The sequence below is a fragment of the Podarcis liolepis genome (genome assembly GCF_965112155.1).
Source record: "Podarcis liolepis genome assembly, chromosome: 6".
Lineage (NCBI taxonomy): Eukaryota > Metazoa > Chordata > Lepidosauria > Squamata > Lacertidae > Podarcis > Podarcis liolepis.
The window spans coordinates 33,807,589-33,820,394 of record NC_139559.1 but is presented as its reverse complement, the minus strand read 5'-3'; the positions used below and the strand labels follow the sequence as shown (position 1 = coordinate 33,820,394).

Genomic DNA, 12,806 nt, shown 5'->3' with positions numbered 1-12,806 from the left:
GCAGGCATTTCTCCACTCCAGACTTCTGTGAAAGAACAATATGTGCTAGCAAGCAGATCTGTTTTTACAAACTAAGGAATAAATCCTATCAGCCTTATTCGTATTGAGCTTTTAGGTCTCTAGGGGCTGTTTGATAACTAGGGCACAGATTCGAGGGGGTACAATTTAAACCATTGTGTGGGGCGGGGGTGGGGAGCAGAGGGGCTGTCATATCATCAGGAATCACATTTCCTAGCCTAAATACAGTGTTCTGGGGCCAGAATATCATGTCAACAACCTAGTTTGTAAGTGGGGTTTTTATATGATAGAAGTGATATGAGAAATCTCACTTGGAAATATACTATGGCATTTACCAGTCACCATTTACTATGCGATGCATCATTTGGGAGGAATCTTATCATGTACTTAACACCAAGTTTGATGAGTTGTCTAATATCTCATCTGACCGGCTTTAGAGCTAAAACAAAATTCTGTACAAGTTCAAAACATGGAAAATTTCAGAATTTAGCTTCTTGTTTTTAAAAAAATTATTCATGAGATAGGAGTCGTGTGAACTGGCTCTTACTGTGGATGGAGGATCATTTCATTCATTTTTAAGTGAACCAGCCAAATTAATATTTCCAAGACAAACACAGATATTGGAACATAATTATTCCTCAGATTTTGCACTTACAGTGGTACTTCGGGTTACAGACGCTTCAGGTTACAGACTCCGCTAACCCAGAAATAGTACCTCGGGTTAAGAACTTTGCTTCAGGATGAGAACAGAAATCATGCTCCGGTGGCGTGGCAGCAGGAGGCCCCATTAGCTAAAGTGGTACCTCAGGTTAAGAACAGTTTCAGGTTAAGAACGGACCTCCAGAACAAATTAAGTTCTTAACCTGAGGTACCACTGTATTTTAATTTTATGACATAATTTTTAGCTCAATAAATGTACCATTTGTGTAAAGAAAAGATATTTTAGGACAACATGCATTTAGAAATGTGCACATTGAGATAAAATATGTGCATTTTGTAATAAAATACAGCACATATTTAAATACATGTTTAAATACAATTTAAATATGAAATTTGCAAATGTATTATTTTTAAAACTGGAAGATTAATGTGTGATGGAACAGACGTGTGAACAAACACCTGCAAAACTGGCATGGACTGATCCACCACTAGTTCTCACTTGATGTAGGTTGATGTAGGTTGTAGGTTAATGGGCAGACATTGTGCCTAGTACAGCCATATCCATATCTTCTTGATTACTGTTGAGTCCATTGTGCTTTACCTACTGGGTGGAGGGAGGGAGATTTATTTTCCCGAGAGACTAAACTTCAGTCACTGAAATATTCAATCAAATCAGGATTCAGAGTGCCTCCTTTTCACACCTAATTCTTTTGCTCTGCTTCCAGGTTCCATGTACGATGGTCTGGCTGATGGTCACAGCTATGGAACAGCCCGTGGTTCCTACTATGCCAAAGCTCACACAGGGAGCAACAACTGGGGACATGGGGTAAGGTTTTCTCTAACAACCATGGGATGCTGATGGTGGGCAAGGGGAGAAACAGTGGTGGGGCTCTTCTGTCACAAAGCAAAAATAGCTTTCTTCCTTGGAAAGGCAATAACTCATTTGAAACAAGAATGATATGTCACTGTTATGCTATATGATGTGCTGCTGAATATACTGACTCAGAACCCAATCATCTGCTTGGATTTGGGGTTTATCAATTTTTTCCCATTTCCCATTAATTCTTCCATGATCTCCTTTTCCCCCCTTTTCTTTTTTCTTTTTTCTTCTCTTACTTTTTTCCTGTAAGCACTCTGCTGTATGAAGAAGCCCCACATCACAGCTTTGCTAGCGTCCCAAGTCACATTTATATCTGTATCTTGATTTAAATTTATTTCAAAATAGTCCTTCAAAAAAAAATCCTGCCTTTTCCAGGGTCAATTGGCTATCTAATAAGCTTTCATTTAGTCTCCATCTGAATGTTGAGTCCTGCTGTCCTTTTAATTCCAGATATACTGGATTATGGTCCGAGAGAGTCCTAGGTTGTATTTCTGCCCTTCTTGTTCTTATCAATATTTCTTCTGAGATCCATATTGAGTGAGTTCTTCCAGCAGACTGATTAGGCTCTGAGAAATGTGTAAATTGTCTTTCAAACAAGTGTTTATATCTCTGTACATCATTCAATTTAAAATTCTCAACCAGATTGAAAAGATTTATAGGTAGTCTCCCTTCTTTAGAATCCTATTTTCTTATTGTTCTGTCCATATCTAGGGAGAGAACACCATTCAAGTCACCTATTAATATTATTTTCTGGTCCATAAATTCAAACATTTCCCCCTCTAATTCTTTGTAAAATTCTGATTTCTTTTTAAATTTGGTGCATAAATCCCCACAATTACTATTTTTCCCCCTTGTGACGATACCTGTACCACTATCACTCGTCTCTTTTTGTCCTTATATATTTTTCCGTTTCAAGTTTTTCTTTTATATACATTATCATGCCTCTTTCTTTGCTTTCATCTGAAGAAACAAAGTCCAAACCCGATCTTTTATTTATTAACACTCTTTTATGTCTTCTAGCAGCATGTGTTTTCTGTAAACAAATTATATCCAGATTTTGTTTTTGTAAAATATATTCTATTTTGTTTTGCTTCTTTTTATTATTCAGGCTATTAATGTTCCAAGTCAAATCCATTTCTCTGCTTTATTTAGAGTCCTTAAGATTATCTTTATCCTGTTCTCTTCGTCCTCCCACTGCTCCTTTTTCTTCCTCATCTGGTTCAGGTCTCTTTGCTTTCAGCTTTTTCTTATTTCTTTCCCAGAATGTTTCTGCCTCATTTGGGTCTCTACATCTTTGTTTCTTTCCATTAAATGTAAATGAGATGCCTTCCGGGTATTCCCATCTATAACAGATCTCGTGTGTTTTTAGTGCTTCCGTCAAAAATTTATAATTATTTTTTTCTCTCAAAATTCGAGCTGGGATTTCTTTAAGTATGATTATTCTTTGGTTGCCTATGTGCAGCTTCTTCTCAAAATTGGTCTGTAGGATTCTGTCTTTAATTATCCGTGAATTTAATGCCACCAGACAGTCACCTGGTAGTTTTTGAGCTTTAGCATAACTCAATTTTACCCTAAAAACTACATATTGACTCAGATCCCAATCATCTGCTTAGATTTGGGGTGGGGGCAGTCATGTAAAGCAGGGACTTGGCCTAGGCTACAAGTCCATTACCATGGGGGGCGAATTGAGGCTCAGTTGCTGGTCATGCTTGAAGACGTTTATGGAACTATATTTTTGCTGGATTTGTGCATTTATATTACATAGTATGTCAAGATCTCATGAATTTTGCCAGAGCCAAGCAGAAGCAATGTTTCAACAGAGCAAGCAGCATTGTGGAGTAATAAAGGAGGGGCACCAGAACTTGACTAGAAACAAACCACAACTTTATTTTTATCTCTGTCTAAGATTACAACGGCAATGAAACTAGTGTGGAGGCAAGTGTGCTTAACTTCTACCCAAGGAACACCCAAGGAAACTGTACTGAGATGGCTGTCCTGCCACTCAAAATCAATCCCTGCCTTTCTGGCTCAATCCTGAGCCAGTCCCTATTTGCAATCCTACATGTACAAGCATTCTCCACCCAGCAGCTTCCCAGTATTGCTGTGTGCAGTCCACCTCGTGCCTCCCGCTGAGAGATTGTTGCAGAACTCCTGCTCTCTTCTTCCTTGTGTAAGTCACATTTAAGGATGGTTTTCACTGCCTTTCCAAGCTGCTTCTCATACACTCCTCCTCCTGTCACAGGAAATAGCCAGCTCAGCTTGGTTTCCTTGGCACTCTCACTAACCTCAAAACAAAAACAGTAGCCTTCGTAAACAAACAAGGAAGATGGAGAGCACACACCCCTCCAAAGATGAATCTCATTGCCCTAATGGAGAAGAACCATATCCTTCACTAACCTGGATTGCCTAAATAATCACCAGCTGTGGGGGAACTTCCTATCCTGGAGAGCATGATGATGGGACAATAGGACACTGCATACCATGTTTCTCCCTTAGGCTGCCTTCTCTTCTGAGCAATTCTTTGATCATTCTCATTAATGAAACTTTTTATGTTGGTTTCGTCTCTTTGGGATATTGAAGTCTACAACATAATATAAGATCTCCCCTTCCCAGCAACAACAGCATGTGCTCAGCAATAAGTCTCAGGACAAAGTGCCTATCATGCCTTCTTTCCCTGGTCTCTTCTACAAAATGAAACACACATAACTGACATTTTCTTCACACACAGCCACAAAGTGTATGCAGAGCATAGTGTAAGCATGCACACTCTCTTGTCTCCCAAATTCAATGTGAAAACTGGCTTCAAGCTGTTTCTCTGCCTCCTATAAAGCTAACTGAATGGGCATCATTGCTTTCCGTAACCTAGGGAGAGATTCTCAAGAGAACATCTTCTCTCATTGCACACACGTGTCACTCGGCTTCTGTATTTCTTAGTTTCATTAGAAATATTTCTGTAATTAGTCATGGAAATGACTACTGCTGAAGCATGTTAAATCTTTTGTAAACGAGGGAATTTACAGGCTGGGGAGAACGAAGGCTGCTCATTGCAGAGGGCACGCCTAACAATGTACTGTATAAACTCAAAGCCGGTGATGCTGCAGTCAGACAGATTCAGGCAAACATGAGAGAAGAATCATACTTTGCAAGTAATAAAGGAGGTGGGAGAGAGAAAGAGTAATGGAAGCTGTTGGGTGTTGGTTAAATCCACGGCTGTCTGAGTTTCCCATGACCGGGCCAGGTTACAAAGCTGCTGTTTTTCATGGCTCTGCAAATTGGATCCTGTTAAAACATTCAAATAGCCATCATCTAAATATATTGTACTATGATAACGCTGTCCCTGGTAATCCTGTTTCACCAGTATTATAAGTCTGAGAGATGGAAAGGGAAATCTTTGTAATCTTCTGCCCATACTGCTTGCATCAGGGAATCCTCTGAAACTGGTTGGCTGAGCTGCAATAGTGACGTGGGACGCCACTGAGAGCTAAACTCTTTGCAGCCCAGCTGAGAAGGAAAGAGAATCATCTGTTTATCTGGGGATTAAAGCATCATACCACCCAGACAGATAAATGAGGATCTGTACTGAGCATGAAACATTTTCCCCCAGTCACCTTGCAGTGAGATTTATGCAGAACTGGATAATTTCAGAGTCAAATGCATTCTCATAACACCAGCCAGTTGAACAAAAATTGGGTGTTTTTTTAAACTTGCCTGTGATTGAGGCTAGTGTCAGACAATATGTCAGACATAGGTGTGTTTATTTATTTGTTTTGTATATTAAACAATTCTGCCATGTGGATACCAGGGCAGTATGCAAGTCATTGCACTATAAGATGACCCAAAAAATTATGTGTGAGTGTGAGAAGAAACGTTGTCTGAATTCATTTTCACATCCTGATCAAATTATGACAAAGCTGTCTTTGGATCAATTGATTAACGAGAGCATACAAAATAACAAATTTTATGCATGCACGGATAAATAAATAGACACTTGGACATCTGTGCCTTCTGAAAGAAATGGGAAAGTGTAAAAAAAAATGAAATAGTGAAGGGAAGAAATATTTCAAATCCAGAGGAAAATATTTTATTTTATTTTATTTTATTTTTACTGGTTATCCAAGTTTTTCTCTTCCAGTTGTGTGTAACAGACTGGAATGAGTCCCTTTCGCAAGCAGGATCTAGGGTGTGCACAATACATCATTCAGGGTGGCACTCCATCATATTTCATTGCTTTGGCTTTCCCCTCTGGCCTGAGAGACACCTCCTCCCAATGTGTTTGTGCAATTTTATTTTTTTACCTCCACACCATCTGCTGCTCTAGAAGTAACTAAACCACCTGTAGTTTTTTTGTTCGGTTCCTCTCTCTCTCTACTAATCGCTTTGCTAGCTATAGAAATTGGAACCACCTAATAAGTAGACTCATGAGTGGGTTCAATTCCTGTCTCTCCCATTGACCTATTCAGTTTCCAGTTGTCTCTGTGTGCCTGTGTCTGTGTGTGTGGGTTGTGGTTCACTTTCTCCCGTTAGACAGGGTGGAGAATGATAGGGGTCCACTTCTGAAAATTTCTTGGTGACCACAGCCTCACACAATAAAAATTATAAACGTGTTATCATGTCACTTAAGTGCTTCGTGAATCATTTTGGTGATATGAACATTTACAATAATTGCTACTTACTTAACTTATGGGGGTGTTAATATATTTAATTAACCATGTTTTAAAAGGAAGATAGACTGCATTTGACTTGGCGAGTGGCAAGTTGTGCAGGCCTAGATTACTGAGATAATCCAACACTAAAGTACTGTACAAATTATTATTACTATGCGGGTGATGATTAATAAGGCATTAATATATTTTCCATCTAAGTCACCTAGATTGCTATGGGATCCTAAGATACACTGATGTTATGCTGACATTAACAAGCTGCTGATATACATTAGCAGAATCATTGGATTGCTTGGCCTCAGTCATAGATTAGAGCAAAATTTTAAAATCCCCATAGACTTCTGCCATCAGAGAGGAGTGCCATTGGTGGGCAGAAGCTACTATCAATGGTAGCTAGTAAAAGGTAAAGGTAAAGGACCCCTGACAGTTAAGTCCAGTCACAGACGACTCTGGGGTTGCAGTGGTCATCTCACTTTACAGTGAGGGAGCCAGCATTTGTCCGCAGACAGTTTTCCCGGGTCCCGTGGCCAGCATGACTAAGCCGCTTCTGGCGAAACCAGAGCAGCACACAGAAATGCCTTTTACCCGCCAAAGCAGTACCTATTGATTTACTTGCACTTTGACGGGCTTTCGAACTGCTAGGTTGGCAGGAGCTGGGACCAAGCAACGGGAGATCACCCCATCGCGGGGATTCGAACCACCAACCTTCTGATCGGCAAGCCCAAGAGGCTCAGTGGTTTAGACCACATCACCACCCGCGCTAAAACTGAATTTATGGATCTACTGGGTCCAAAGCATGATGGATCCCCCAAGGAACCTGATTCTATTGCCTTTCAGCTGCTCTAGCCTGAAACAAAACAAATGTGAAAAACTTGCCCCTGCCAACTGCCCTTGTTAGTGGATCTGACATTGACTGCTTCCATAGCGGTACTCAATAATTCAAACGGTGAGAGATATTTGCTTAAAGCAGCCACCTTCTGTTGGAAATGGACAGTGGTGCTGGGGTCCTTTGGGACAGGTAGGGCAGGCAGGTTAACAGTGGGTGGAGCCAGAGTCATTGACAGGCAGAGCCAGCTAATTCTGACTTTGTCTGCATCCTCATCCCTGCTAAGTTCTGCAAGGGACAACACTGGGACTCAGGAGAAAGAAGGTTATAGCCATTGCCATTACCCTTACCTAGAGTTGTTGTAGTAGAAACAGACAGCTGGAGGGCTGGCTGAAGGCAAGCTTAGGTTAGTGAGGCAATGCCCCTTCACCTAACAGGCTAGCCTCAATTGCAAATGGACTTGGCAGAAGAATGCAGAGAGTCTCTTCACCGAATCACCAGTTCCTTATTTTTGGTGATCTTGGCATGCACACAAAGTTGGGAGCCAGAACCTGAGCCTATTCAAAAGGTTTGTTGAAAAGAGTGGATTGGAATTTAACCAGTCTGGAAGGTATACAGTATATGCCCAAACATATTTGTTTCATGTCAAGCTGCAAAGGTTCAACATGTTCAAGCGTTCAAGCTGCCTTTGCGTAAAGGGTTTTGTTTTGTGTGGAGGTGGCTTGGGATGGTGTCAGATGTGTTGATTTAGTGCTTTTGATACGCCACCATTTATTTATGGGTTCAAATACAATTTATGACCCACTTTTCAAGGAAATTCCATCAACGGGTGCTTTACAATATGGACATAAAATAAAATATAATTTGTACCATTTGAAGTTATCTGCTTCATAACACCAGTAAGAGCCATCACAAAAGCAACAAATAACCCAACAAATACCTAGACAAACAGGAACCATTTCCACAGCTTGATGTGCAGTAGCCAGTAAAGGCTATGGAAAAAAGATGGCTCTTCAATACTAGTTTAAGAAAATCAAGTGATGGTAGGGCTACTATGCTGATCCTCAGGGCCAGCCCACCCAGGAGGAAAGGTGAGGTGACTGCCTCAGGTGGCAAGATCTATAGAGGCAGCAGATCCCACTATCAACCTTACTCTTTGTTCCTGCTGTATATCTCCTCTCACACTTTCTTCCCTGGCAGGATAAGGAACACCATTTTGGGGTCCACCTTGGATGCCAAAATGTCTTGGTTCAGCTGTGCTAATCCTACTGCTGATTCCTCATCCCAGAACCAAACACAGACTGGGAAACTACCAGGACCAGTCTTGGTGGTATGGGCTAAATGAGAGATACCCAAAGGCTGTTATACTAAATTCCACATGGCATTGTAGTCCCCTTCTCCATCATTCTACTTCTTGCACTTCAAGTTGAGTGCTAGCTTGATCAGCTATTTGCCTCCTGGATGCTGCTCCAATGTTGACATTTGCTGCATTCAAACTATGTGGGCTATGTTCAAGGCTGTCTGATCTAGCTTGAATAGCTGGAGACTTACCTTGGCTACACTCTTCTTCTTTTTTTTTTTTTTTTTTTTAGTAAGTCATGCACCTTTATAGCAGCAAAAGAGAGAATAATAGAGAGATAGCAACTTGGCACAGATGTTGAGTCCCTGGGGCATTTGCAGCTAACAAAAGCTAGCTATTATGTTTCCATTAAAGACTTAACATATTATTTATGTAAGGCTTCTGTTTTCTTTTGCATTTATTCACATCAAGTGTCTGGAAGGAGAACAAACGAAAAAGACGTTTGTGCACAAGTGTGTTTGTACACTGTTCATTTCAATGTGTTTATGAGAAGGAATTATTAAGGGGGGTATCCTGAATTTTGGAATGGCAGGCTCCTTTTCTGTGCTATTGAGCTGTTAACATGTTCTTCTTCCCAGTGAAGCTTGGGAGCTGTGGATGCCAAGTTATTAGCTCTGGGAAGACACCTTTCTGCTAAACAAGTTCTTAGAAACAAGTCAATGCAAGCACAGCTTGGGTGGAGTGAGATGCACAAGATTTATCCTGCAGAGATGTGGAAAAACAGCTTCTATGGTGTTAAAAGAAGCTCATTATCAAAACCAATGTTTGAATTTTGCTATAAGCTGAACCCTGATATCACAGGCTCCAAGGCTCTGCATCTCATTCTTTCCCAGGATTCTAGCTGGTGGTTTGTTTTTTAATAGACAGCATTGCAGTTTGCTCTTTTATACCGAAAGCATAGATCTACTTTTGCTCTTCAGCTTTCTTTTCTTTTTTCCTGCCATGTCAGATAGCAGATGGTCTCTCAGTAAGATGGACAGGAGAGGGCCATAGCTTCTCGCATTTAACAGGAAAGGAAAATGTTCTGTCTCCAACAAGGACACATTCCTCTCAGGGCAAGCTTTGTGTCAGCAAAACGCTTCCCTGAGTTTGGAAGACTAAGGCATAAATTTGGGTGCATTTTAACTGGAATAGTACTCTATACAAGGAAGAAGGTCTCAGAGAACCCACTGAATCCCAGTGATGCAGTAGAGCAGGCTTCCTCAACCTTGGCCCACCAGATGTTTTGAGACTACAATTCCCATCATCCCTGACCACTGGTCCTGCTAGCTGGGGATCATGGGATTTGTAGGCCCACAACATCTGGAGGGCCAAGGCTGAGGAAGCCTGCAGTAGAGCAAAACTGGTGTGCATGCTTAAAAAATAAACTCAGAAGTTATGACATTAACACTTTGGTTGGACACGTCATGTTAGGGACATAATTAGCAGCTGTCTCACAGACACTTAGGACTCAGCTAGATTGGTAAAGAAAAAGCGTTGTATATGCGATATAAAACTGTGACACCAGATGGCACTGTGGAGTCCTGTCTTTCCCTACTGGATTTCCCTGTATGAGTTTACAATGCATTTAACTGTAACGCTTCTTTGATGTGTCTAGATCTATCCTTAATATGTGTGCTAACTGAAAGCAAAAATCCTAGTGAATACAGTGGGATTTACTTATCCTGAGTAAACACCATGGGATGCTGCTGCACATTCTGGTTTCGCTATTTATTTATTGCATTTCTAAAACCCACCCTTTAGGCAGAACACCTCTTGGAGCAGCTTACAAATATCTGTAGTAGGTCCCTGCCCTCAGGCTCACCATCTAAAAGGACATGATACATGAAGAAAAGGGGGGTGGGAGAGAGGAGGGAAAAGCAAGCTCAAGCACAAATTATTGTTACATGGATACATGGATGTATATCCTGCTTGAAATGTGTGGTAAAAGAGTAACCTTCAAATGAGCACACAAATAGCCTTGGACTGAATGAATCCATACTAAGGTGTTTCACAGACTCTCTCCTTCTCTTAAGAGAGTTACTTTGCCAGAGAGGGTTAGAGATACTCCAGTCTTGGAGATGGTTCAACATGTTTACACTGTAGGCCAGGACATACTTGAGATTCTTCACAAATCCAAATTTCTGAACATATGTTCATTAAATAGATGCAAAAAGCCTCAGTGAGGTGGGGGAAAATGAGAATTTATTAGGAAGTTCTTAGATTGCTGCACTGAACTTCAGTGAACTGCTGAGACAGCTCTGGCCTTGTGGTGGCAATTCTCTATTTTATTTGCACTTTTTGTCCTTTCCCCTCTACTTTGTGGTTGAGAGCGGAGGGATAAAAATACACTCGGTTCATATTAATGTGTAATGCTGTGATGAGAAAAATCCTGAGGGGTGCTGAGTAGAGTGAAATTCACCAGCAATGTGAAATGACTTGCTTTAGGCAGAACCATGATGAGACTAGATGAAGGCAGGAATTGGTTTCGTCCAGAGCAACCTAAACTCTCCTTCTACCAGATGTGTGTTTGTGTGTTGGATTAGGAGATGCTCCATCCAGTTCTGGCAGTCTCCCACTGGCCACCAGTCTCATGGAAGGCTTTGCAGTATTCTTAAAGGGGTGTTTCACATGTGGGGATGAGCCAGGCCAGGATCTGTGGCACAGCTGTTTGGGGATCCAGGCCCCATTGCTGCACCAGCCTGATTCAGGCCTGATCATCCTGCTCCCTGCCCCTTTCGCTATAGCTTCCATGAGTAGGAGGACTGTAGATCTGGCTATGGCTCCATAAAGCAGCACTGGTGGGGTGTGGCAGAAAAAGAGTGCCTCCTATATGGTGCAGAAAGCCTTAAAAAAAATATTGGCCCAAATATTGGTGATGGGTGTGCCATGTGGACTATGCTTCAGGTAGCAAAATGTCTTGGGCTGTCACTGCTTCTACTGAACATGGCTCATTCATTCTTCCTCTCAAAGGTAATGAGCCACTTTCGATTAGGGTGGTTACTTATGCATCCCCCAGATAGAGGAAATACATAAAATTTGCATAGGATATTTTTTGTATAGAGATGCATTTTTTTTTTAAAAAAAAGATATTCTAATTTAAATAGAAGCACATAGAGGGGAATACTGATAGTGTGCTGACAAGTAGTAACTGTTGATGGGCAATGTCAAGGCCCCTGCTTTGCCTTATTAGCGTACTTCATCTTTAAGCTGGGCTTGTACTGGACAGCCCTTCGAATGGAAGGTTCTCCAGTGTAAGAGCACATGGCCACTCTACTTTCATTGGACATGGTGCTCAGTACCTCTCAGGGATCTAAGTGGTCTTTGTAAAGCAAGTGAAATTCTAACTTTGACCCTTGTATTTCCTATTCTTCCCCTTCTCCCTCTCCCCAATCTCCCCCAGCTGTACAATGGAACCCTCAAAAGAGAAGCCGAGAACAAACGCTACAGCTCCTACAGCCAAATGGACGGCTGGGGCAGCCGGAACTACAACAAGGTCTGTAGCCCAACTGTTCCTGGCAGTGATTACTGCCTTGTGCAGACTATGAAGAGTAGCCGGAGTGAGCCAGACCTCTACTATGACCCTCCAAGAGGCACGCTGAGGAGAAACCAGAGTGGAAGCCGTGTGAATCACAAGACCAGTATGCATCGCCATAGCTTCTACAACAGCACAAGCAACAACCAGCATGGAATTACAACTGCAACAAGGCCAAACAAAGTAGTTCCAGTCCGCAGCCCCTCTTGCACCTCTGCCAGCATGGTCTATGTACAGCCTGTTGCTAGCAGCAAGCAGGATGCAGTCTATGGACAGGTTAACTCAAAGTAAGTTCTCATGTGTGTCCTTTCTGCTTGTGATTTCTTCTTCATGGTATGCAGGGCAATCTACTTGGTTTTCATCACCATGCAGAAAGAAAAGGTTTGCCATTTCTGAATCCCATCAGAACCTTATTCTGGTCTTTTTCCTCCTGATTTTTTGATGTGGCTTGCATGAATCAAGACTTGAGCCATTTAGTTTGCAATCCTAAACAAGCTGGACTAGACGCAATGGAGCTTCTAAGTAACCATTCATAGGATTGCACTGTTTGGATCTCAGCTGGAAAGGGAGAATTCCATGTTAAAGAATCTTAACTTGACACCACATTTAACAGATCCTTTGTCTGTGACACTAATAATGGCAGTCAGATATTCAGCACCAATAACATATGCCTCTACTCTATCTGTTCTTCCCAAGTAAAGAGTTATGAACTAAAGGTTTAAGTGAGGTTCAAGTAATTAGTTTAGCCTACTAGTGGTAACTTTTAAATGTCTTAAGCTTTGGAGTAAAGAAAATTCCAGTGAAAACTGATGAATTGACCCTTCAGTTAGATTTATTCTAACCTGTGGGTATAGGGCAGTATATTATTATTATTATTATTATTATTA

General features: G+C 41.4%; 1 protein-coding gene across 1 annotated transcript in view; it reads left to right on the top strand.

Annotated features, from left to right (window-relative positions):
• Positions 1–12,806, top strand: part of PKP1 (plakophilin 1) — a 48,791-nt gene that overhangs the window by 12,085 nt on the left and 23,900 nt on the right. Inside the window, exons 2-3 of the mRNA XM_083508558.1 lie at positions 1,404–1,504; positions 11,788–12,206. Of these exons, the coding sequence (XP_083364684.1) occupies positions 1,404–1,504; positions 11,788–12,206 (520 nt within the window). The remainder of the gene's footprint in view (positions 1–1,403; positions 1,505–11,787; positions 12,207–12,806) is intronic.